The sequence below is a fragment of the Oncorhynchus kisutch genome, unplaced genomic scaffold, assembly GCF_002021735.2.
Source record: "Oncorhynchus kisutch isolate 150728-3 unplaced genomic scaffold, Okis_V2 scaffold2951, whole genome shotgun sequence".
Classification (NCBI taxonomy): Eukaryota; Metazoa; Chordata; class Actinopteri; order Salmoniformes; family Salmonidae; genus Oncorhynchus; species Oncorhynchus kisutch.
This window is the reverse complement of record NW_022264896.1, coordinates 271,910-296,909: the sequence shown is the minus strand read 5'-3', so window position 1 is coordinate 296,909 and position 25,000 is coordinate 271,910. Positions and strand designations below refer to the sequence as shown.

Here is a 25,000-nt window from a genome sequence, read left to right as displayed (position 1 = left end):
TTAGCCAAATCCTAATTGGTATGTTGAATTTTATGTTCCTTTTGATGGCATAGAAAGCCCTTCTTGCCTTGTCTCTCAGATCGTTCACAGCTTTGTGGAAGTTACCTGTAGTTTTGTGTGTGCTCTAGGGCAACGGTGTCTAGATGGAATTTGTATTTGTGGTCCTGGCGACTGGACCTTTTTTGTAACACCATTATTTTGGTCTTACTGGGATTTCCTGTCAGGGTCCAGGTCTGACAGAATCTGTGTAGAAGATCTAGGTGCTGCTGTAGGCCCTCCTTGGTTGGTGACAGAAGCACCAGATCATCAGCAAACAGTAGACATTTGACTTCAGATTCTAGCAGGGGGAGGCCAGGGTGCTGCAGACTGTTCTAGTGCCCTCGCCAATTCGTTGATATATATGTTGAAGAGGGTGGGGCTTAAGCTGCATCCCTGTCTCACCCCACGGCCTTGTGGGAAAAATGTGTGTTTTTTGCCAATTTTAACCGCACACTTGTTGTTTGTGTTCATGGATTTTATAATGTCGTATGTTTTTCCCCCAACACCACTTTCCATCAGTTTGTATAGCAGACCCTCATACCAAATGGAGTCGAAGCATTTTTTAAATCAACAAAGCATGAGAAGACTTTGCCTGTGTTTTGGTTTGTATGTTTGTCAATTAGGGTGTGCAGGGTGAATACGTGGTCTGTCATACGATAATTTGGTTAAAAAAACTACTTGACATTTGCTCAGTACATTGCTTTCATTGAGGAAATGTACAAGTCTGCTGTTAATGATAATGCAGAGGATTTTCCCAAGGCTGCTGTTGGCTCAAATCCCACGGTAGTTATTGGGGTCAAATTTGTCACCACTTTTGTGGATTGGGGTGATCAGTCCTTGGTTCCAAATATTGGGGAAGATGCCAGAGCTAAGGAGGATGTCAAGGAGTTTTAGTATAGCCAATTGGAATTTGTTGTCTGTATATTTGATCATTTCATTGAGGATACCATCAACACCACAGGCCTTTTTGGGTTGGAGGGTTTGTGTTTTGTCCTGCAGTTCATTCCATGTAATTGGAGAATCCAGTGTGTTCTAGAATCCAGTGGGTTCTGGTGTCTTTAATAGTTGATTCTAAGATCTCTATTTGATCATGTATATGTTTTTGCTGTTTGTTCTTTGTTATAGAGCCAAACAGATTGGAGAAGTGGTTTATCCAGACATCTCCATTTTGGATAGATAATTATTTGTGTTGTTGTTTGTTTAGTGTTATAGAGCCAAACAGATTGGAGAAGTGGTTTACCCAGACATCTCCATTTTGGATAGATAATTATTTGTGTTGTTGTTTGTTTAGTGTTATAGAGCCAAACAGATTGGAGAAGTGGTTTATCCAGACATCTCCATTTTGGATAGATAATTATTTGTGTTGTTGTTTGTTTAGTGTTTTCCAATTTTCCCCAGAAGTGGTTAGAGTCTACCGATTCTTCAGTTACATTGAGCTCATTTCTGACATGCTGTTCCTTCTTTTTCCGTAGTGTATTTCTGTATTGTTTTAGTGATTCACCATGGCGATGGCGTAGACTCAGTGTTTACGGGTCTCTATATTTTTGGTTGGACAGGTTTCTCAATATCTTTCTTAGGTTTTTGCATTCTTCAAACCATTTGTCATTGTTGTTCATTTTCTTCGGTTTTCTATTTGAGATATTTAGATTTGATAGGGAAGCTGAGAGGTCAAATATACTGTTAAGATTTTCTACTGCCAAGTTTACACGTTCGCTATTACGCTGTACACTCTTGTTGGCTGGCCCTCGCTTCATACTTGTCGCCAAACCCACTGGCTCCAGGTCATCTACAAGTCTTTGCTAGGTAAAACCCTGCCTTATCTCAGCTCACTGGTCACCATAGCAGCACCCACTCGTAGCACGCACCAATGACTGGAACAAACTATAAAAATATCTGAAGCTGGAGGATCATATCTCCCTCACCAACTTTAAGCTCCAGCTGTCAGAGCAGCTCACAGATCACTGCACCTGTACATAGCCCATCTGTAAACAGCCAATGACTGGAACAAACTATAAAAATAACTGAAGCTGGAGGATCATATCTCCCTCACCAACTTTAAGCTCCAGCTGTCAGAGCAGCTCACAGATCACTGCACCTGTACATAGCCCATCTGTAAACAGTCCATCCAACTACCTCATCCCCATACCGTTATTTATTTATTTTGCTCCTTTGCACCCCAGTATTTCTACTTGCACATTCACCTTTTATCACTCCAGTGTTTAATTGCTATATTGTATTTACTTCGCCACTATGGCCTATTTATTGCCATACATCCCTTATCTTACCTCATTACCACTCACTGTATATAGAGTTTCTCTATTGTATTATTGACTGTATGTTTGTTTACTCCATGTGTAACTCTGTGTTGTTGTTTACTCCATGTGTAACTCTGTGTTGTTGTTTACTCCATGTGTAACTCTGTGTTGTTGTTTACTCCATGTGTAACTCTGTGTTGTTGTTTACTCCATGTGTAACTCTGTTGTTGTTGTTTATTCCATGTGTAACTCTGTTGTTGTTGTTTATTCCATGTGTAACTCTGTGTTGTTGTTTATTCCATGTGTAACTCTGTTGTTGTTGTTTATTCCATGTGTAACTCTGTGTTGTTGTTTATTCCATGTGTAACTCTGTGTTGTTGTTTATTCCATGTGTAACTCTGTGTTGTTGTTTATTCCATGTGTAACTCTGTGTTGTTGTTTATTCCATGTGTAACTCTGTGTTGTTGTTTATTCCATGTGTAACTCTGTGTTGTTGTTTATTCCATGTGTAACTCTGTGTTGTTGTTTATTCCATGTGTAACTCTGTGTTGTTGTTTATTCCATGTGTAACTCTGTGTTGTTGTTTATTCCATGTGTAACTCTGTGTTGTTGTTTGTGTCGCACTGCTTTGCTTTATCTTGGCCGCTCACAGTTGTAAATGAGAACTTGTTCTCAACTGGCCTAACCTGGTTAAATAAAGGTGATCTGGTCTACCTGGTTAGATAAAGGTGATCTGGTCTACCTGGTTAAATAAAGGTGATCTGGTCTACCTGGTTAAATAAAGGTGATCTGGTCTACCTGGTTAAATAAAGGTGATCTGGTCTACCTGGTTAAATAAAGGTGATCTGGTCTACCTGGTTAAATAAAGGTGATCTGGTCTACCTGGTTAAATAAAGGTGATCTGGTCTACCTGGTTAAATAAAGGTGATCTGGTCTACCTGGTTAAATAAAGGTGATCTGGTCTACCTGGCTAAATAAAGGTGATCTGGTCTACCTGGTTAAATAAAGGTGATCTGGTCTACCTGGCTAAATAAAGGTGATCTGGTCTACCTGGTTAAATAAAGGTGATCTGGTCTACCTGGTTAAATAAAGGTGATCTGGTTAAATAAAGGTGATCTGGTCTACCTGGTTAAATAAAGGTGATCTGGTCTACCTGGTTAAATAAAGGTGATCTGGTCTACCTGGTTAAATAAAGGTGATCTGGTCTACCTGGTTAAATAAAGGTGATCTGGTCTACCTGGTTAAATAAAGGTGATCTGGTCTACCTGGTTAAATAAAGGTGAAATAAAATAAATAAATAAATACAAATTACAGTGGAACGATTTGTCCAGGAAGTTGTCTAAAATGGATTGAATTTGTTGTTGCCTAAATGTTTTTGGGTAGGTTTCCAAACTACATTCCTTCCATCTATAGCATTTCTTAATATTACTCAGTTCCTTTGGCTTTGATGCCTCATGATTGAGTATTATTGCTCTGTTCACTGTGATTTTGCTGTGATCTGATAGGGGTGTCCGTGGGCTGACTCTGAGACACTCTGGGTTGAGGTCAGTGATAAAGTAGTCTACAGTACTACTGCCAAGAGATGAGCTATCAGTGTACCTACCATAGGAGTCCCCTCGAAGCCCACCATTGACTATGTACATACCCAGCGTGCGACAGAGCTGCAGGAGTTGTGACCCGTTTTTGTTGGTTATGTTGTCGTAGTTATGTCTAGGGCGGCATATGGGGGAGGGAATGCTGTCACCTCCAGGTAGGTGTTTGTCCCCCTGTGTGCTGAGGGTGTCAGGTTTTTGTCCGGTTCTGGCATTTAGGTCACCACAGACTAGTACATGTCCCTGGGCCTGGAAATGATTGATTTCCCCCTCCAGGATGGAGAAGCTGTCTTCATTAAAGTATGGGGATTCTAGTGGAGGGATATAGGTAGCACACAGGAGGACATTTGTTTCTGTTTCTGAATTTCTAATCAAATGTAAAATGTTCCTGTTTTGATTAATTTAATGGAGTGAGTTAGATCTGCTCTATACCAAATTAGCATAGCCCCTGAGTCCCTTCCCTGTTTCACACCTCTCCCTCTGTCTCTCTCTATTCAATTCGAAGGGCTTTATTGGCATGGGAAACGTACACTGAGTGTACAAAACATTAGCAACACATGTCTTATACTGAGTTGCACCCCCCTTTGCCCTTAGAACAGCCTCAATTCATTGGGGCATGAACTCTACAAGGTGTTGAAAGCGTTCCACAGGGATGCTGGCCCATGATGACTCCAATGCTTCCCACAGATGTGTCAAGTTGGCTGGATGTCCTTTGGGTGGACCATTCTTGATACAGACAGGAAACTGTTGAGCTTGCAAAACCCAGCAGCTTTGCAGTTCTTGGGACACTCAAACTGGTGCGCCAGGTACCTACTACCACACCCCGTTTAAAGGAATGTACATATTTTGTCTTTCCCTTTCACACTCTGAATGGCACACATACACAATCCATGTCTCAGTTGTGTCAAGACTTTAAAAACCTTGTTTAACCCGTCTCCTCCCCTTCATCTACACTGATAGAAGTGGATTTAACAGGTGACATCAATAAGAGATCATAGCTTTCACCTGGATTCACCTGGATTCACCTGGATTCACCTGGATTCACCTGGTCAGTCTGTGTCTTTTGTACAGTCATTACATGTGTACAATGCCAAGGCATGTGAAATAGACAATCAGAAATTAACAATCAGAAATTAACAATCAGAAATTAACAGTAAACATTACACTTACAAAATAATTTAGATATTTCAAATGTCTGTCTCTCCTCTCTCGCGCATCTCTACCTCTCTCTGTATCTCTGTCTCCTCTCTCTCTCCCCCTCGCTCCTCTCTCTCTCCCCCTCACTCCTCTCTCTCCCCCTCACTCCTCTCTCTCTCCCCCTCACTCCTCTCTCTCTCTCTCTCCCCCTCACTCCTCTCTCTCCCCCTCACTCCTCTCTCTCTCCCCTCACTCCTCTCTCTCCCCTTCACTCCTCTCTCTCCCCCTCACTCCTCTCTCTCCCCCTCACTTCTCTCTCTCCCCTTCACTCCTCTCTCCCCCTCACTCCTCTCTCTCCCCTCACTCGTCTCTCTCCCCTTCACTCCTCTCCCCCCCCCTCACTCCTCTCTCTCCCCCTCACTCCTCTCTCTCCCCCTCACTCCTCTCTCTCCCCCCCACTCCTCTCTCTCTCCCCCTCACTCCTCTCTCTCTCCCCCTCACTCCTCTCTCTCCCCCTCACTCCTCTCTCTCCCCTCACTCGTCCCCCCCCCCCATTCCTCTCTCTCTCCCCCTCACTCCTCTCTCTCTCCCCCTCACTCCTCTCTCTCCCCCTCACTCCTCTCTCTCTCCCCCTCACTCCTCTCTCTCCCCCTCACTCCTCTCTCTCTCTCTTCATCCTCTCCCTGTTTCCTCTTTAAGAGAAACAACTGGAAAGTCAGCTATGTATTTAGTTGTATACTAGTGGCTCTGTGTCTGTGATTGTCTGATTCGTAAAGTGTACTTCGGACTTCATTTCTGTATTTATAACATTCTAATAAAACAAAGCAGACAAACTGATGGGATGACTTCCGACTGACATGACCTTTAGTTGGAGTTCTCCTGCTCTTCTTCTGGCCAATTGCATGTCAGAGAGTCAATAGATCTTTACTGTGCATCATGAGATCCATTGTCTTCAGAAAGCATTCATACTCCTTGACTTATTCCACATCTTGTCTTTGAGTTGTCTTCGGTGTGTCTGTATCAGCTTTGTACATCTGGATTTAAGGATTTTCTCCCATTCTTCCTTGCAGATTTTTTCTCAGGCTATGTTAAGTGGCGGGAGTGGTGGTGAACAGCAATCTTCAAGTCTTTCCACAAAAATGTGGGCTTTGGCCACTCAAGGACTTTCACATTCTTATTCTGAACCTTAATAAAAACATATGTGCAGAATATAAAACCAAATGTATTTCCTGTTGAAGCTTCTGTTTCTTCCACATCCCAGTCAGCCTGTCCATAAGACATCCTAATGTATATAGCACGTTATATCGTGTACAGTAGGAAGAAAAAGTTTGTGATCCCCTTTAGAATTATCTGGCTTTCTGCATAAATTGGTCATAAAATTGTATCTGATCTTCATCTAAATCACAACAACAGACAAACACAGTCTGCTTGATTAAACTAATGACACACAAACAATTATATGTTTTCATGTCTTTATTGAACACACCGTGTAAACATTCACAGTGCATTGTGGGTAAAGTATGCTGACGGTCCATTGGCAGCAATAACCTCAACCAAACATTTTCTGTAGTTGTGGATCAGTCCTGCATAACGGTCAGGAGGAATTTTGGACCGTTCCTCTTTACAAAACTGTTTCAGTTCAGCAATATTCTTGGGATGTCTGGTGTGAATCGATCTCTTGAGGTCATTCCACAGCATCTCAATCGGGTTGAGGTCAGGACTCTGACTGGGCCACTCCAGAAGGTCAGGACTCTGACTGGGCCACTCCAGAAGGTCAGGACTCTGACTGGGCCACTCCAGAAGGTCAGGACTCTGACTGGGCCACTCCAGAAGGTCAGGACTCTGACTGGGCCACTCCAGAAGGTCAGGACTCTGACTGGGCCACTCCAGAAGGTCAGGACTCTGACTGGGCCACTCCAGAAGGTCAGGACTCTGACTGGGCCACTCCAGAAGGTCAGGACTCTGACTGGGCCACTCCAGAAGGTCAGGACTCTGACTGGGCCACTCCAGAAGGTCAGGACTCTGACTGGGCCACTCCAGAAGGCGTATTTTCTTCTGTTCAAGCCATTCTGTTGTTGATTTACTTCTGTCTAATGGGTTTGTTGTCCTGTTGCGTCACTAACTTCTGTTGAGCTTCAATTGGCGGACAGATAGCCTTACATTCTCCTGCAAAAGGTCTTGATAAATTTGGGAATACATTTTTTCGTCGATGATAGCAAACTATACAGGCCCTGAGGCAGCAAAGCAGCCCCAACCCATGATCCTCCCTCCACCATAGTTTACAGTTGGGATGAGGATTTGATGTTGGTGTGCTGTGCCTTTTTTTCTCAACATATAGTGTTGTGTGTTCCTTCCAAACAACACAACTGTAGTTTCATCTGTCCACAGAATATTTTGCCAGTAGCTCTGTGGAACATCCAGGTGCTCTTTTGCAAACTTCAGACATGCAGCAATGTTTTTTTTTGGACAGCAGTGGATTCTTCCATGGTGTCTTCCCATGAGCACAGTGTTTTACGTTTTATAGACTCGTCAACAGAGATGTTAGCATGTTCCAGAGATTTCTGTAAGTCTTTAGCTGACATGCTAGGATTCCTCTTAACCTCATTGAGCATTCTGCACTGTGCTCTTGCAGTCATCTTTGCAGGACGGCCACTCCTAGGGAGAGTAGCAACAGTGCTGAACTTTACTCCATTTATAGACAATGTGTCTTACCGTGGACTGATGAACATCGAGGCTTTTAGAGATACTTTTGTAACCCTTTCCAGCTTTATGCAAGTCAACTATTCTTAATCTTAGGTCTTCTGACATCTATTTTGTTTGCGGCATGGTTCACATTAGGCAATGCTTCTTGTGAATAGCAAACTCAAATTTTGTGAGTGCAGGGCAGCTTTTTATGGTGCAGGGCATCTCAAACCAAAATCTCTAATCTCGTCTCATTGATTCAACTCCAGGTTAATCGACTCCTGACTCCAATGAGCTTTTGGAGAAGTCATTAGCCTCGGGGGTTCACACACTTTTTCCAACCTACACTGTGAATGTTTAAATTATGCATTCAATATAGACAACAAAAAATACAATAATTTGTGTGTTATTAGTTTAAGCAGACTGTATTTGTCTACTGTTGTGACTTAGATGAAGATAAGATCAAATTTGATGTAAAATTTATGCAGAAATCCAGGTAATTCCATAGGGTTCACATACTGTTTCTTGCCACTGTACATAGCAGGGTTGGGATCCATTACATTTCAAGTCAATTCAGGAAGTACATTGACATTCCAATTCAAACCCTCTTCAATGCTTTTCAATGGGGGAAATTTGGTTTTGGAATTTGGTTGACTTTTTTTTTAATTGACTGGAATTGAAATGGTACTGAACCCAACCATAGAACCATAGAAGCATTTTAAATACATCATGGAGGCTGCTGAGGGGAGGACGGCTCATAATAATGTCTGGAACGGAGCGAATGGAACGGCATCAAACGCACAAGATCCACTGGTTCTGCTCCGACCATTACCACGAGGCCGTCCTCCACTGGTTCTGCTCCGACCATCACCACGAGGCCGTCCTCCACTGATTCTGCTCCGACCATTACCACGAGGCCGTCCTCCACTGGTTCTGCTCCGACCATTACCACGAGGCCGTCCTCCACTGATTCTGCTCCGACCATTACCACGAGGCCGTCCTCCACTGATTCTGCTCCGACCATTACCACGAGGCCGTCCTCCACTGGTTCTGCTCCGACCATCACCACGAGGCCGTCCTCCACTGATTCTGCTCCGACCATTACCACGAGGCCGTCCTCCACTGGTTCTGCTCCGACCATTACCACGAGGCCGTGCTCCACTGGTTCTGCTCCGACCATTACCACGAGGCCGTCCTCCACTGATTCTGCTTCAACCATTACCACGAGGCCGTCCTCCACTGATTCTGCTCCGACCATTACCACGAGGCCGTCCTCCACTGATTCTGCTCCGACCATTACCACGAGGCCGTCCTCCACTGATTCTGCTCCGACCATTACCACGAGGCCGTCCTCCACTGATTCTGCTTCAACCATTACCACGAGGATCAATGGACATTCTACCACAAATCTTTTAGAAATTAAACACGTCATATGCTGCAGTCATGGTGACTAACAACTGGCCACAAAGTGAAATTACGTCCCAAAGGGCACCCTATTCCCTATGGCCCCACTCTGTGATATTTACAGCCATTTATTTAAGGAGTGGCTTTAACAGTGGGGCTTCCGGGTGGCACAGCGGTCTAAGGCACTGCATCTTAGTGCTAGAGGCGTCACTACAGACGCTGGTTCGATTCCAGGCTGTATCACAACCGGCCGTGATTGGGAGTCCCATAGGGCGGCACACAATTGGCCCAGCGTCGTTAGGGTTTGGCCGGGGTAGGCCTTCATTGTAAATAAAAACGTGTACTAAACTGACTTGCCTAGTTAAATAATGGTTAAATCAATATATATATTTTTTAAATGAACAGTGAGTGGCACAAGACAAGACATATGATATAACCACATTACTGGTAGTAGCATGTATAATTACATGGTAGTTCCATTAGGGGCGGCAGGGTAGCCTAGTGGTTAGAGTGTTGGACTAGTAACCGGAAGGTTGTGAGTTCAAACCCCCGAGCTGACAAGGTACAAATCTGTCATTCTGTCCCTGAACAGGCAGTTAACCCCACTGTTCCCAGGCCGTCATTGAAAATAAGAATGTGTTCTTAACTGACTTGCCTGGTTAAATAAAGGTAAAATAAACAAATTAGGCTGGTTCAACAGGGTGATTATAGTGTAGGTACGGATTGTTCTTCCTGTTTACAGCATGTTGGCCTTTTGATTCTGTGTTAAACAAACTCATTGATTGTGGCTACACCTACCAGCCTAGGATTATTGTTTTAGTTTATTTGCAAATCCTTGATTATTGTGCGGCACACAGGTAACGGTTTGTATGCACGGTGTAATAATGTGTAGCTAAACTGTATTTACACTGTGTTCAGTATGTAGCCATTTAACATGGATCACAGCCTGCGACTCAAATGGCACCCTATTCCCTGTATGGTACACTACTTTCCACCAGGGACCGTAGGGCTCTATAGGGAATAGGGGTCCATTTGAGTCGCACCCACAGTGAATAACACAATTCATACTGATAACACCACAGATAGTCAGAACCTCCCACGTCTTTCACTGTCTGCCAATATGAAGCTATTGGGAGACGGTCCTGAACCGTTTTCTTGGATAAGAACCACACATTTTCCACATTTTCTCTCTTATAAAGCGCATTAAAATAAAAGCATTTTAATAATGATTAAATACCTGATTAAATCAACGTTTTCCGTTTTTTAAATTTGTTTTCTGTTTTCACATCATATATATTTTATTTTAATTCATGACAGTTTCAGATGTTCAACTACATATTTTTTTTTAAATCACCTCAATGTTTCCCCTATGATAATCAAGGTGGCATTTTGATAATGTGGTTATGTACAGTGGTTCATAGCCTGATAATGTGGTTATGTAGTTCATGGCCTGATAATGTGGTTATGTACAGTGGTTCATAGCCTGATAATGTGGTTATGTAGGTCATAGCCTGATAACGTGGTTATGTAGTTCATAGCCTGATAATGTGGTTATGTAGTTCATGGCCTGATAATGTGGTTAAATACAGTGGTTCATAGCCTGATAATGTGGTTATGTAGGTCATAGCCTGATAATGTGGTTATGTACAGTGGTTCATAGCCTGATAATGTGGTTATGTAGTTCATAGCCTGATAATGTGGTTATGTAGTTCATGGCCTGATACTGTGGTTATGTAGTTCATAGCCTGATAACGTGGTTATGTAGTTCATGGCTTGATAATGTGGTTATGTACAGTGGTTCATAGCCCGATAATGTGGTTATGTAGTTCATAGCCTGATAATGTGGTTATGTACAGTGGTTCATAGCCTGATAATGTGGTTATGTAGTTCATGGCCCGATAATGTGGTTATGTACAGTAGTTCATAGCCTGATAACGTGGTTATGTAGTTCATGGCTTGATAATGTGGTTATGTACAGTGGTTCATAGCCTGATAATGTGGTTATGTAGTTCATGGCCTGATAATGTGGTTATGTACAGTGGTTCATAGCCTGATAATGTGGTTATGTAGTTCATAGCCTGATCATGTGGTTATGTACAGTGGTTCATAGCCTGATAATGTGGTTATGTAGTTCATGGCCTGATAATGTGGTTATGTACAGTGGTTCATAGCCTGATAATGTGGTTATGTACAGTGGTTCATAGCCTGATAATGTGGTTATGTACAGTCGTTCATAGCCTGATAATGTGGTTATGTACAGTGATTCATAGCCTGATAATGTGGTTATGTAGTTCATGACCTGATAATGTGGTTATGTAGTTCATAGCCTGATAACGTGGTTATGTAGTTCATAGCCTGATAATGTGGTTATGTAGTTCATGGCCTGATAATGTGGTTATGTACAGTGGTTCATAGCCTGATAATGTGGTTATGTACAGTGGTTCATAGCCTGATAATGTGGTTATGTACAGTCGTTCATAGCCTGATAATGTGGTTATGTACAGTGATTCATAGCCTGATAATGTGGTTATGTAGTTCATGACCTGATAATGTGGTTATGTAGTTCATAGCCTGATAATGTGGTTATGTAGTTCATGGCCTGATAATGTTGTTATGTAGTTCAAGGCCTGATAATGTGGTTATGTAGTTCATAGCCTGATAATTCAGGGATTCAGTCTGGCCTCATACAAATGTATTGATTGAATGGAAGACTTTAATGAATCACCTTGGAAACCGAGTAGTGAGCTGGTGGATGTGTTTGTCACGATCTCCTCTCGTTGTTGGTTGCTGTTCCTTTACCTCAGGGACAATCTAAGACTAATTTAGCTCAATAGATTTCCTGTAGACATTTTCTGAAAACCCTTCATTAAGATTGAATTAAGATCCCGCATTAAGAATTTTGCAGTAGAATAGATATTCATAATACTGTATCTATAAATGCAATGCATCGATTTAATAATTTGTTAGTATAGTAAATCAGTGGTGATAATGTTGCCTACGTTTACACAGAGTGAACAAAACATTAGGAACACCTGCTCTTTCCATGACATAGACTGACCAGGTAAAAGCTATGATCCCTTGTTGACCTCACTTGTTAAATCCACTTCAATCAAATTAAGATTTAAGTGCCTTTGAACGTGGTATGGCAATATGTGCCAGGCGCACCGTGTTTGAGTGTGTCAAGAACTGCAACGCTTTTTCATGCTGAACAGTTTCCCTGTGTGTATCTAAAATGGTCCACCACCCAAAGGACATCCAGCCAACTTGACACAACCGTGGGAAGCATTGGAGTCGACATGTGCCAGCATCCCTGTGGAAGGCTTCTCGAACACCTTGTAGAGTCTATGCACCAATGAATTGAGGCTGTTCTGAGGACAAACGGGGGTGAAACTCAATAATAAGCAGATGTTCCTAATGTTTGGTACGGACACTCAGCGTATATCAGTAGGCTTTTAAGCACAGTAATCGAAGAGATGAATAGAAAATAACTGAAATGATGGAATTTTAATTATATGAACAGTTTCCCCCATGTCCTGGACCTCATGTACCCCTGTGTTCACACCATACCCCTCTAGTCCTGGACCTCATGTACCCCTGTGTTCACACCATACCCCTCTAGTCCTGGACCTCATGTACCCCTGGGTTCACACCATACCCCTCTAGTCCTGGACCTCATGTACCCCTGTGTTCACACCATACCCCTCTAGTCCTGGACCTCATGTACCCCTGTGTTCACACCATACCCCTCTAGTCCTGGACCTCATGTACCCCTGTGTTCACACCATACCCCTCTAGTCCTGGACCTCATGTACCCCTGTGTTCACACCATACCCCTCTAGTCCTGGACCTCATGTACCCCTGTGTTCACACCATACCCCTCTAGTCCTGGACCTCATGTACCCCTGTGTTCACACCATACCCCTCTAGTCCTGGACCTCATGTACCCCTGTGTTCACACCATACCCCTCTAGTCCTGGACCTCATGTACCCCTGTGTTCACACCATACCCCTCTAGTCCTGGACCTCATGTACCCCTGTGTTCACACCATACCCCTCTAGTCCTGGACCTCATGTACCCCTGTGTTCACACCATACCCCTCTAGTCCTGGACCTCATGTACCCCTGTGTTCACACCATACCCCTCTAGTCCTGGACCTCATGTACCCCTGTGTTCACACCATACCCCTCTAGTCCTGGACCTCATGTACCCCTGTGTTCACACCATACCCCTCTAGTCCTGGACCTCATGTACCCCTGTGTTCACACCATACCCCTCTAGTCCTGGACCTCATGTACCCCTGTGTTCACACCATACCCCTCTAGTCCTGGACCTCATGTACCCCTGTGTTCACACCATACCCCTCTAATCCTGGACCTCATGTACCCCTGTGTTCACACCATACCCCTCTAGTCCTGGACCTCATGTACCCCTGGGTTCACACCATAACCCTCTAGTCCTGGACCTCATGTACCCCTGGGTTCATACTATACCCCTCTAGTCCTGGACCTCATGTACTCCTGGGTTCACACCATACCCCTCTAGTCCTGGACCTCATGTACCCCTGGGTTCATACCCCTCTAGTCCTGGACCTCATGTACCCCTGGGTTCACCATACCCCTCTAGTCTTGGACCTCATGTACCCCTGGGTTCATACCCCTCATGTACTCCTGGGTTCACCATACCCCTCTAGTCCTGGACCTCATGTACCCCTGGGTTCATACCCCTCTAGTCCTGGACCTCATGTACCCCTGGGTTCACCATACCCCTCTAGTCTTGGACCTCATGTACCCCTGGGTTCATACCCCTCATGTACTCCTGGGTTCACCATACCCCTCTAGTCCTGGACCTCATGTACTCCTGGGTTCACCATACCCCTCTTGTCCTGGACCTCATGTACTCCTGGGTTCACCATACCCCTCTTGTCCTGGACCTCATGTACCCCTGGGTTCACACCATAACCCCTCTAATCCTGGACCTCATGTACCCCTGGGTTCACACCATACCCCTCTAGTCCTGGAACTCATGTACTCCTGGGTTCACACCATACCCCTCTAGTCCTGGACCTCATGTACCCCTGGGTTCACACCATAACCCTCTAGTCCTGGACCTCATGTACCCCTGGGTTCATACTATACCCCTCTAGTCCTGGACCTCATGTACTCCTGGGTTCGCACCATACCCCTCTAGTCCTGGACCTCATGTACCCCTGGGTTCACCATACCCCTCTAGTCCTGGACCTCATGTACCCCTGGGTTCACCATACCCCTCTAGTCCTGGACCTCATGTACCCCTGGGTTCACCATACCCCTCTAGTCCTGGACCTCATGTACCCCTGGGTTCACCATACCCCTCTAATCCTGGACCTCATGTACAGCTGGGTTCACCATACCCCTCTAGTCCTGGACCTCATGTACCCCTGGGTTCACCATACCCCTCTAATCCTGGACCTCATGTACAGCTGGGTTCACCATACCCCTCTAGTCCTGGACCTCATGTCCCCCTGGGTTCACCATACCCCTCTTGTCCTGGACCTCATGTACCCCTGGGTTCACCCCCCAGAAACATTAACATTCTTTCTGCTTCTATAGAAATATTAAATCTACTGTTAGCCATATGACCTGACCATAATGTGAAGGTGCCTTGAGTGTATTAGAAATGTCTTGGAAACCACATAGTGTTCTGGCATATGGGCAGAGCGCAACAGAGGATGTGATCGAGAACATTCCTTGAATGTAATTTCAGCAAGTGCCAACTCAAGAGGTTTGTTGTTACAACTCTCCCAAACACAATATAACCTTCTGGTTAAACATACCTCAGGATCCAGGGTTGTGGTAACTGTCATTCTATTAGTCAATATAACCTTCTGGTTCAACATACCTCAGGATCCAGGAAACTGTCATTCTATTAGTCAATACAACCTTCTGGTTCAACATACCTCAGGATCCAGGAAACTGTCATTCTATTAGTCAATATAACCTTCTGGTTCAACATACCTCAGGATCCAGGGTTGAGGAAACTGTCATTCTATTAGTCAATACAACCTTCTGGTTCAACATACCTCAGGATCCAGGAAACTGTCATTCTATTAGTCAATACAACCTTCTGGTTCAACATACCTCAGGATCCAGGGTTGAGGACACTGTCATTCTATTAGTCAATACAACCTTCTGGTTAAACATTTAAACATACCTCAGGATCCAGGGTTAAGGAACTGTCATTCTACTTGTCAATATAACCAATTGGTCTAAAAACACAGTCACATCCACAATTCATGCTTGAAAGGTAATGTTTCATCAACAAGCATTTGTCATTTTTATTTCAAAATTGAACAATGTTTTATTTGATTTATTTCCTGCTATAAAGTAACAAGAACGTACACAGAACCCCAACAAAAACACAAATAAAATAAACGGAAAAAGTTGGATGCATCAGTCCTTCTGGGAGATGGGTAGGTAGAGGAACGAAGAGAGGATTCCTGTGATGGTGTCTGTTCTAGGGGTGAACAGGCTGGGAGAAGGGCCCTGTCCAGAAGAACATCCTGGCACCTACACCTTAGACCCTTGTCTGAGAGGATTCCTGTGAAGGTGTCTGTTCTAGGGGTGAACAGGCTGGGAGAAGGGCCCTGTCCAGAAGAACATCCTGGCACCTACACCTTAGACCCTTGTCTGAGAGGATTCCTGTGAAGGTGTCTGTTCTAGGGGTGAACAGGCTGGGAGAAGGGCCCTGTCCAGAAGAACATCCTGGCACCTACACCTTAGACCCTTGTCTGAGAGGATTCCTGTGAAGGTGTCTGTTCTAGGGGTGAACAGGCTGGGAGAAGGGCCCTGTCCAGAAGAACATCCTGGCACCTACACCTTAGACCCTTGTCTGAGAGGATTCCTGTGAAGGTGTCTGTTCTAGGGGTGAACAGGCTGGGAGAAGGGCCCTGTCCAGAAGAACATCCTGGCACCTACACCTTAGACCCTTGTCTGAGAGGATTCCTGTGAAGGTGTCTGTTCTAGGGGTGAACAGGCTGGGAGAAGGGCCCTGTCCAGAAGAACATCCTGGCACCTACACCTTAGACCCTTGTCTGAGAGGATTCCTGTGATGGTGTCTGTTCTAGGGGTGAACAGGCTGGGAGAAGGGCCCTGTCCAGAAGAACATCCTGGCACCTACACCTTAGACCCTTGTCTGAGAGGATTCCTGTGATGGTGTCTGTTCTAGGGGTGAACAGGCTGGGAGAAGGGCCCTGTCCAGAAGAACATCCTGGCACCTACACCTTAGACCCTTGTCTGAGAGGATTCCTGTGATGGTGTCTGTTCTAGGGGTGAACAGGCTGGGAGAAGGGCCCTGTCCAGAAGAACATCCTGGCACCTACACCTTAGACCCTTGTCTGAGAGGATCTGACTGGTGTAAGCAATATGGCCAAAACTCTACCTAGACTATCAGAGGGCAAGGTACTATCATCATACTGCATAAACCTATCAAATAAATCTTCTGATCTCTACAAGTGTCTAGAGGTTAGGGGGTTGTTCTGGACAGGGCCATAGAGGAGACCAGAGGGAGGATACCTGTCTAGGTGAGGCTAAACCAAGGGGAGGAGACCTGTCTAAGTGATGCTAAACCAAGGGGGGGGGGGGCTGTCTAGGTGAGGATATCGTGGGCCTGCTGTTCCACCAACACAGCCATGTTTTTCACATCCCCACACCAGAGGTCCAACCGGTCCTTCATGCCCTTGATCTGAACAGGGACAAGGAAGAGAGTGAGGGTCAAAGGTTGACAGTCACAAGCTTTTCTATATGGCGAGGATGATTTCTATAGCTCAAAGACACTTATTTTAACTACAACTAGGATTGGTCTCAATGTCTTGTGTTACAGAGGACACTATAGTAAAACAGAATATTCCCTGTTTCTGGTCCAAACCAGGAGTCATGTCCAGCCCCTGAGAACCGGTGCTTTTCATTGATTGATTATTATTCCTTGGCCCGTGAATATGAATATGTTAAGGAGAATGCATTTACCTGCTGCAGGTCCAGTACTCGGGGCTGCACCCAGGTCATCTGAACCTTCTGGTCCACCTCGTCAATGTTTCCTTTGATCAGACCCACAGACAGAGCTTTCATCACTAGCAGCTCCACCTGCAGGGGACGGCCAAGAATCACAATCAGACCCACAGACAGAGCTTTCATCACTAGCAGCTCCACCTGTAGGGGACGACCAACCCCAACCCTGGTCCCCAGATTAAACCCCAACCCTGGTCCCCGGATTAAACCCCAACCCTGGTCCCCGGATTAAACCCCAACCCTGGTCCCCGGATTAAACCCCAACCCTGGTCCCCGGATTAAACCCCAACCCTGGTCCCCGGATTAAAACCCAACCCTGGTCCCCGGATTAAACCCCAACCCTGGTCCCCGGATTAAACCCCAACCCTGGTCCCCGGATTAAACCCCAACCCTGGTCCCCGGATTAAACCCCAACCCTGGTCCCCGGATTAAACCCCAACCCTGGTCCCCGGATTAAACCCCAACCCTGGTCCCCGGATTAAACCCCAACCCTGGTCTCCAGATAAACCCCAACCCTGGTCTCCAGATAAACCCCAACCCTGGTCTCCAGATAAACCCCAACCCTGGTCTCCAGATAAACCCCAACCCTGGTCTCCAGATAAACCCCAACCCTGGTCTCCAGATAAACCCCAACCCTGGTCTCCAGATAAACCCCAATCCTGGTCTCCAGATAAACCCCAACCCTGGTCTCCAGATAAACCCCAACCCTGGTCTCCAGATAAACCCCAACCCTGGTCTCCAGATAAACCCCAACCCTGGTCTCCAGATAAACCCCAACCCTGGTCTCCAGATAAACCCCAGTTGTCACCCACCCCGGTCCCCAGATAAACCCCAACCCTGGTCTCCAGATAAACCCCAGTTGTCACCCACCCTGGTCCCCAGATAAACCCCAACCCTGGTCCCCAGATAAACCCCAGTTGTCAACAACCCTGGTCTCCAGATAAACCCCAGTTGTCACCAACCCTGGTCTCCAGATAAACCCCAGCTGTCACCAACCCTGGTCTCCAGATAAACCCCAGCTGTCACCAACCCCGGAGGTGGAGCCACAGGATGTGCAGGCCTATAGTTCCAGACAGTAAAGCACCGACTCAACTAAATGTTATTTTAAATTGGATGTTATTGTGCTGGGGAAATCCCCTGTGGACCAGGTGACCATCGGATACAGACCTATGTTCATAGGAAGCCTCCAGATATTAATGATTTGGTATAAGTGACATACGATTAGTGGATTGATGACCAACTGACCTCGTTCACGGGGATCTTGGCACTCTGTCCAATCTCATGGAAGGTCAGCTGTCTGTTGTTGGCGGGACGAGTGAACGTCATCTAGACGGAGGAGAGAAGAAGAGGTAGACCTGTTAGGGCTGTTTGAGAACATCATTTACATTTATCCTCGTCATTAAGCAGGCGCTGTGACCCAGAGAGACTGACCAATCAGTGCATTCAACAGTAAGTTGGTAAAAATCAGGTGTCGGAACCTAATTTATTTTCCAATTGTTTCATTCTGAACCATTCATTTTATTTTGACTCAGCAAAAAAAAGAAAAGTCCCCTTTTTCAGGATGTAATAAATATATCACTAGCCACTTTAAACTATGCCACTTTATATAATGTTTACATACCCTACATTACTCATCTCATATGTATATACTGCACTCTATACCATCTACTGCATCTTGCCTATGCCGTTCGGCCATCTCTCATTCATATATTTATATGTACATAGTCTTAATCATTCCTTTACACTTGTGTGTATGAGGTAGTTGTTGTGAATGGTCGGAACTAGAAGCACAAGCATTTCGCTACACTCGCACTAACATCTGCTAACCATGTGTATGTGACAAATAAAATTTGATAACTATAGTATCATTAACTAGCATTCTTCTGTTTTCATGCCTGTAACATCAGTAGGCTACAGTAGCCTACAGTAGCCTATGCTTCAGAGGGGGGGAGGGGCTCCAGTAGCCTATGCTTCAGAGGGGGGAGGGGCTCCAGTAGCCTATGCTTCAGAGGGGGGAGGGGCTCCAGTAGCCTATGCTTCAGAGGGGGGAGGGGCTCCAGTAGCCTATGCTTCAGAGGGGGGAGGGGCTCCAGTAGCCTATGCTTCAGAGGGGGGAGGGGCTCCAGTAGCCTATGCTTCAGAGGGGGGAGGGGCTCCAGTAGCCTATGCTTCAGAGGGGGGAGGGGCTCCAGTAGCCTATGCTTCAGAGGGGGGAGGGGCTCCAGTAGCCTATGCTTCAGAGGGGGGAGGGGCTCCAGTAGCCTATGCTTCAGAGGGGGGAGGGGCTCCAGTAGCCTATGCTTCAGAGGGGGGAGGGGCTCCAGTAGCCTATGCTTCAGAGGGGGGAGGGGCTCCAGTAGCCTATACTTCAGAGTGGAGGGGCTCCAGTGGCCTATGCTTCAGAGGGGGGAGGGGCTCCAGTAGCCTATGCTTCAGAGGGGGGAGGGGCTCCAGTAGCCTATGCTTCAGAGGGGGGAGGGGCTCCAGTAGCCTATACTTCAGAGTGGAGGGGCTCCAGTGGCCTATGCTTCAGAGGGGGGAGGGGCTCCAGTAGCCTATGCTTCAGAGTGGAGGGGCTACAGTAGCCCACACACTCACACACTGGCAAAGATCTGACAGGCAGACACTGGAAGAAGTTTCTGAGTGACAAAGTGAGGGCTTCAGAAGGAGGGGGAGGGGCAGGCAGACACTGGAAGAACTTTCTGAGTGACAGAGGGAGAGCTTTGCATAGCCACTTTGTTGTGTTTTTTTGTGGGACTAGAAAAATTACCCGAAATGTAAAGTTATTAATCGGTTCCCATGCTTTCAAAATAACTGTTCTGTTCCGGAACAGTATAGATCACTTTCGTTCCCAGTTCAGATTCTGTTCCTCTAAAAATATGACATTTTTCAGTTCCTACCCTTGGGTAAAACAAACACATTCGTTGTGAAAAGTAAAACCTGTATCCAAACATCAGTTCTCCTGCACTATAAAACATTCAATTAGAGAGAGCATTAGTTCTGCTGTGTGTGGGGGGGAGAAGAGAGAGAAAGGAGAACCCACCTCCATCACACACAACAGCTGAATCTTCTGCATCAGTTTGGCTTCGTTGGCTGCCAGGTCAGGCTGCAACACAGACACACGTTGAGATGAGTTGTGTTTGTTGGTTAAATGACAGGTGATTTCTAATCTTCTGTGATTATTGTAACATTATTAACTTGCATTATCATTTTTTTTTAATGGGCCTCCAATCATAGCACCTCAACAAACCCCATGTCCATGTGTATAAACAATAACACATTCTGGAACGAGACAACGGGAGCTACAATAGTTTTCAATCTTTATTTCTTGCAGCGATAGTTTCCATAGAGTACATTCAACCGACTGTTGTAGGCCGTAATATAGCCAGTTGTGCTGGTTACCTGCGCTCCCCAGGCAGACTTGTAGGCCTGGAACTTCTCCACGTTGCCTCCGTTGAAGGAGTACAATGTGTCTATCAGCCACTGCTTGTCTGTGCTCCTTAGGGACTCCAGTACTGGGTGCATCAGCTAAAAACACAAGCAGAGACAGACTGTCAAACAAAGGCTGTCAAAGCCATCTGGTGCTTTGAAGGTAAAACTTGAGCCCAAACTTTTGTGGCTGCAGCTCAGCCAAAACTAACTTTAAAATGGCTGCTTGATGCTTATTATCGGACAGGCTAATATCTCACCAAATGGGAAGATACCTCAAAAACACAACTATCACAAGGGTGGTGATGAGTAATTACCAGCTCTCCGAAGTTGTAAACTCCTTCTCCTAAGAGTCCAGCCAGACCCAGTGTGAAAGCCCTCTCCTGCTTCTCTGTCTCTGATGGATATAAAGACATCAGTTATGACAGCTAGTGAGTACTAGCACACAAAAAACGAATAACGCCTTCAAACAATTGTAAAAAATAAAATAAATAAATTCTAATGATGCTTTTGTGATTTTGCCAACATTAAATTCTGCTGTAGGATTTCAGTGCAACATACTGCCTCTGTACATCGTAAACAGATGTTACCTGGCAGGTCTTTGATGTCGACACAGCCGAGGTAGCGCAGAGCGTCCTTGTAGTAAGAGGCGTGGTTCCCCACAATGCGGTAGTATTTGCTGGACAGGTCGTAGAATCGCCCGTGGACTGACGTCACACCCGGCAAGTTATTCAGCGTCTCCTCCACCTCCTCAATTAATATCTGCAGGACGGAAGGCAGGGTAGCCTAGTGGCTAGAGCGGTGGACTAGTAACCGGAAGGTTACAAGTTCAAACCCCCGAGCTGACAAGGTACAAATCTGTCGTTCTGCCCCTGAACAGGCAGTTAACCCACTGTTCCTAGGCCGTCATTGAAAATAAGAATTTGTTCTTAACTGACTTGCCTAGTTAAATAAAGGTTAAATAAAATAAAAAATATACACTGGATTGCAATGTACATACATGTACATCTGGCTTCAGTAAGCTATTGATTGTTTTGATTCCTGCCGTCTTGGGACAGGTCTCCATTGAGATGTTTGTTTTCCAGGTTTTTTTTACCTACAAGTTACTGTATACCCGGACAGTGTGTTACCTTTGTGGCTGGAAGGTCATTTATCTCCAGTTTAAGGGCTCCAATAGATGTCTTGCACAGAATGACCGACTCATCGTTGCTCTTCACCTTCTCCTTCGTCTTCTCAAGGAAAGTGATAGCATCTTTAGGATCTGAAAAGGAGAACTTGGTTGAGCTGGTTGAAATCGCACGAGTGGATACATGCTGTATCTGAGTGGATTCAAGTTAAATTACTTAGCATCAGCGAAGAAGGTGATAGGACTACAGACTGCATGTCCCGACTGTGTTCTTACCGGTCATCTGTCTGGCAACATACAGGATGATCTCCACCAGAGACAGGGGGTTGATTCTAGAAACGACAGAGAGACAGAGAAAGGGTAACAACTGAACACTCAGACTACTAAACAGTGTTGTAATTCTAGCTACTATTCCAATTGTCAGAGAAGCAGTTATTACTGTAGGTTGGTGTTGGTCCTACCTGTGGTCAAAGTCACTGAGGAAGTTATCGTACAGTTGTATGAGGCCATCTCCTGTGGCAAAGCAAGGGTCTTTTACAAAGTCTGTGAGCTTTAGGGTCAACTGATGCCACAACCTGAAAATGGAAGAAGAGGTATGGTTAGGTACTAGAATTACATGATGAATAAGAAACAATCCTGCACTGAATGGGGTTAGTGGCAAGCTGGTCAGATTTATTTGACCTTTATTTAACTAGGCAAGTCAGTTAAGAACAAATTCTTATTTTCAATGACAGCCTAGGAACAGTGGGTTAACTGCCTGTTCAGGGGCAGAACGACAGATGTTTTACCTTGTCAGTTTGGGAATTCGATCTTGCAACTTTTCTGTTAACTTACTAGTCCAACTCTCTGACCACTAGTCTACCTGCCTCCAGATGAAGGGAAGACGGAGACTATGAATACCTATGGCCTTGCAAGATTGCAAAAGTCCCTAAACGCAACAAAAAAAACGAACGTTAACTAACTAGCTAATTAGCTAGCCTCCGTGTCTACTGAAGCATTTTAGCAACCGTTAAGCGCATAGCATCAAGGAAGATTGTGGACATGAAGACGATCATAACAATACATTTTCGGTAATGTTAGTCACATGTTACGAATAAAATATATTTTATGTTTTATTCCACTCTACACAATTCACTGATGGTTGGTGTTTAGCTAGCTACTGTAGCATTAGTAAGCTAACTCCATGACTCAGCGCATGAATGACATACAAAAACTAGCTAACGTAGACAGACGCTTTCCTTACTTTTTGTTGTAAAACTCCTCTAGTGTGTGCCATTCCGATGCCATCTCCGGAGTCGAACTGATGCTCTGTTGCGTTTTGAGATACCCGGTAACATCTTTCATTGTCGCGGTAGGTTTAGATTTAGATACCGAATGAGAAACGTGTTGACAACTTGTATCTATAATAGCTAGCTAGCTAACTGAACAGCTAGCACCACAAGCAAAGAGCAGACGCAAAGACTCATGGGAACTGAGCTGACACAGGAACGTCTACCGTAATGTTTCTAACAAATACGCGTGCGCGTGTTTTTTATATATATATTTTTATTTATTTCACCTTTATTTAACCAGGTAGGCTAGTTGAGAACACCTTTATTTAACCAGGTAGGCAAGTTGAGAACACCTTTATTTAACCAGGTAGGCAAGTTGAGAACAAGTTCTCATTTACAATTGCGACCTGGCCAAGATAAAGCAAAGCAGTTCGACAGATAAAACGACACAGAGTTACACATGGAGTAAAAACAAACATACAGTCAATAATGCAGTATAAACAAGTCTATATACAATGTGAGCAAATGAGGTGAGAAGGGAGGTAAAGGCAAAAAAGGCCATGATGGCAAAGTAAATACAATATAGCAAGTAAAATACTGGAATGGTAGTTTTGCAATGGAAGAATGTGCAAAGTAGAAATAAAAAATAATGGGGTGCAAAGGAGCAAAATAAATAAATAAATAAAAATTAAATACAGTTGGGAAAGAGGTAGTTGTTTGGGCTAAATTATAGGTGGGCTATGTACAGGTGCAGTAATCTGTGAGCTGCTCTGACAGTTGGTGCTTAAAGCTAGTGAGGGAGATAAGTGTTTCCAGTTTCAGAGATTTTTGTAGTTCGTTCCAGTCATTGGCAGCAGAGAACTGGAAGGAGAGGCGGCCAAAGAAAGAATTGGTTTTGGGGGTGACTAGAGAGATATACCTGCTGGAGCGTGTGCTACAGGTGGGAGATGCTATGGTGACCAGCGAGCTGAGATAAGGGGGGACTTTACCTAGCAGGGTCTTGTAGATGACATGGAGCCAGTGGGTTTGGCGACGAGTATGAAGCGAGGGCCAGCCAACGAGAGCGTACAGGTCGCAATGGTGGGTAGTATATGGGGCTTTGGTGATAAAACGGATTGCACTGTGATAGACTGCATCCAATTTGTTGAGTAGGGTATTGGAGGCTATTTTGTAAATGACATCGCCAAAGTCGAGGATTGGTAGGATGGTCAGTTTTACAAGGGTATGTTTGGCAGCATGAGTGAAGGATGCTTTGTTGCGAAATAGGAAGCCAATTCTAGATTTAACTTTGGATTGGAGATGTTTGATATGGGTCTGGAAGGAGAGTTTACAGTCTAACCAGACACCTAAGTATTTGTAGTTGTCCACGTATTCTAAGTCAGAGCCGTCCAGAGTAGTGATGTTGGACATGCGGGTAGGTGCAGGTAGCGATCGGTTGAAGAGCATGCATTTAGTTTTACTTGTATTTAAGAGCAATTGGAGGCCACGGAAGGAGAGTTGTATGGCATTGAAGCTTGCCTGGAGGGTTGTTAACACAGTGTCCAAAGAAGGGCCGGAAGTATACAGAATGGTGTCGTCTGCGTAGAGGTGGATCAGGGACTCACCAGCAGCAAGAGCGACCTCATTGATGTATACAGAGAAGAGAGTCGGTCCAAGAATTGAACCCTGTGGCACCCCCATAGAGACTATTTATGAATCAAATCAAATCAAATGTATTTATATAGCCCTTCGTACATCAGCTGATATCTCAAAGTGCTGTACAGAAACCCAGCCTAAAACCCCAAACAGCAAGCAATGCAGGTGTAGAAGCACGGTGGCTAGGAAAAACTCCCTAGAAAGGCCAAAACCTAGGAAGAAACCTAGAGAGGAACCAGGCTATGTGGGGTGGCCAGTCCTCTTCTGGCTGTGCCGGGTGGAGATTATAACAGAACATGGCCAAGATGACCCCATATATATATTTTAAATAGATTTAATCACGATAAGTAGTTTAATTACTCGATATTAGTGGACCAAACTGATATT

At 45.0% G+C, this 25,000-nt stretch overlaps 1 protein-coding gene across 1 annotated transcript; it reads right to left on the bottom strand.

Annotated features, from left to right (window-relative positions):
* Window positions 1-15,378: 15,378 nt before the first annotated feature.
* LOC109877163 (26S proteasome non-ATPase regulatory subunit 13) lies at window positions 15,379-23,178 on the bottom strand. Its single transcript, XM_031820054.1, has 11 exons — window positions 22,951-23,178; window positions 22,169-22,282; window positions 21,984-22,039; window positions 21,712-21,842; window positions 21,172-21,343; window positions 20,899-20,978; window positions 20,555-20,680; window positions 20,196-20,258; window positions 18,398-18,478; window positions 17,111-17,227; window positions 15,379-16,829 (listed from the first exon to the last, which is right to left on the bottom strand). Exons 1-11 carry the CDS (start codon window positions 23,049-23,051, stop codon window positions 16,734-16,736), a joined length of 1,137 nt encoding a protein of 378 aa, XP_031675914.1. The 5' UTR covers window positions 23,052-23,178; the 3' UTR covers window positions 15,379-16,733.
* Window positions 23,179-25,000: the final 1,822 nt, after the last annotated feature.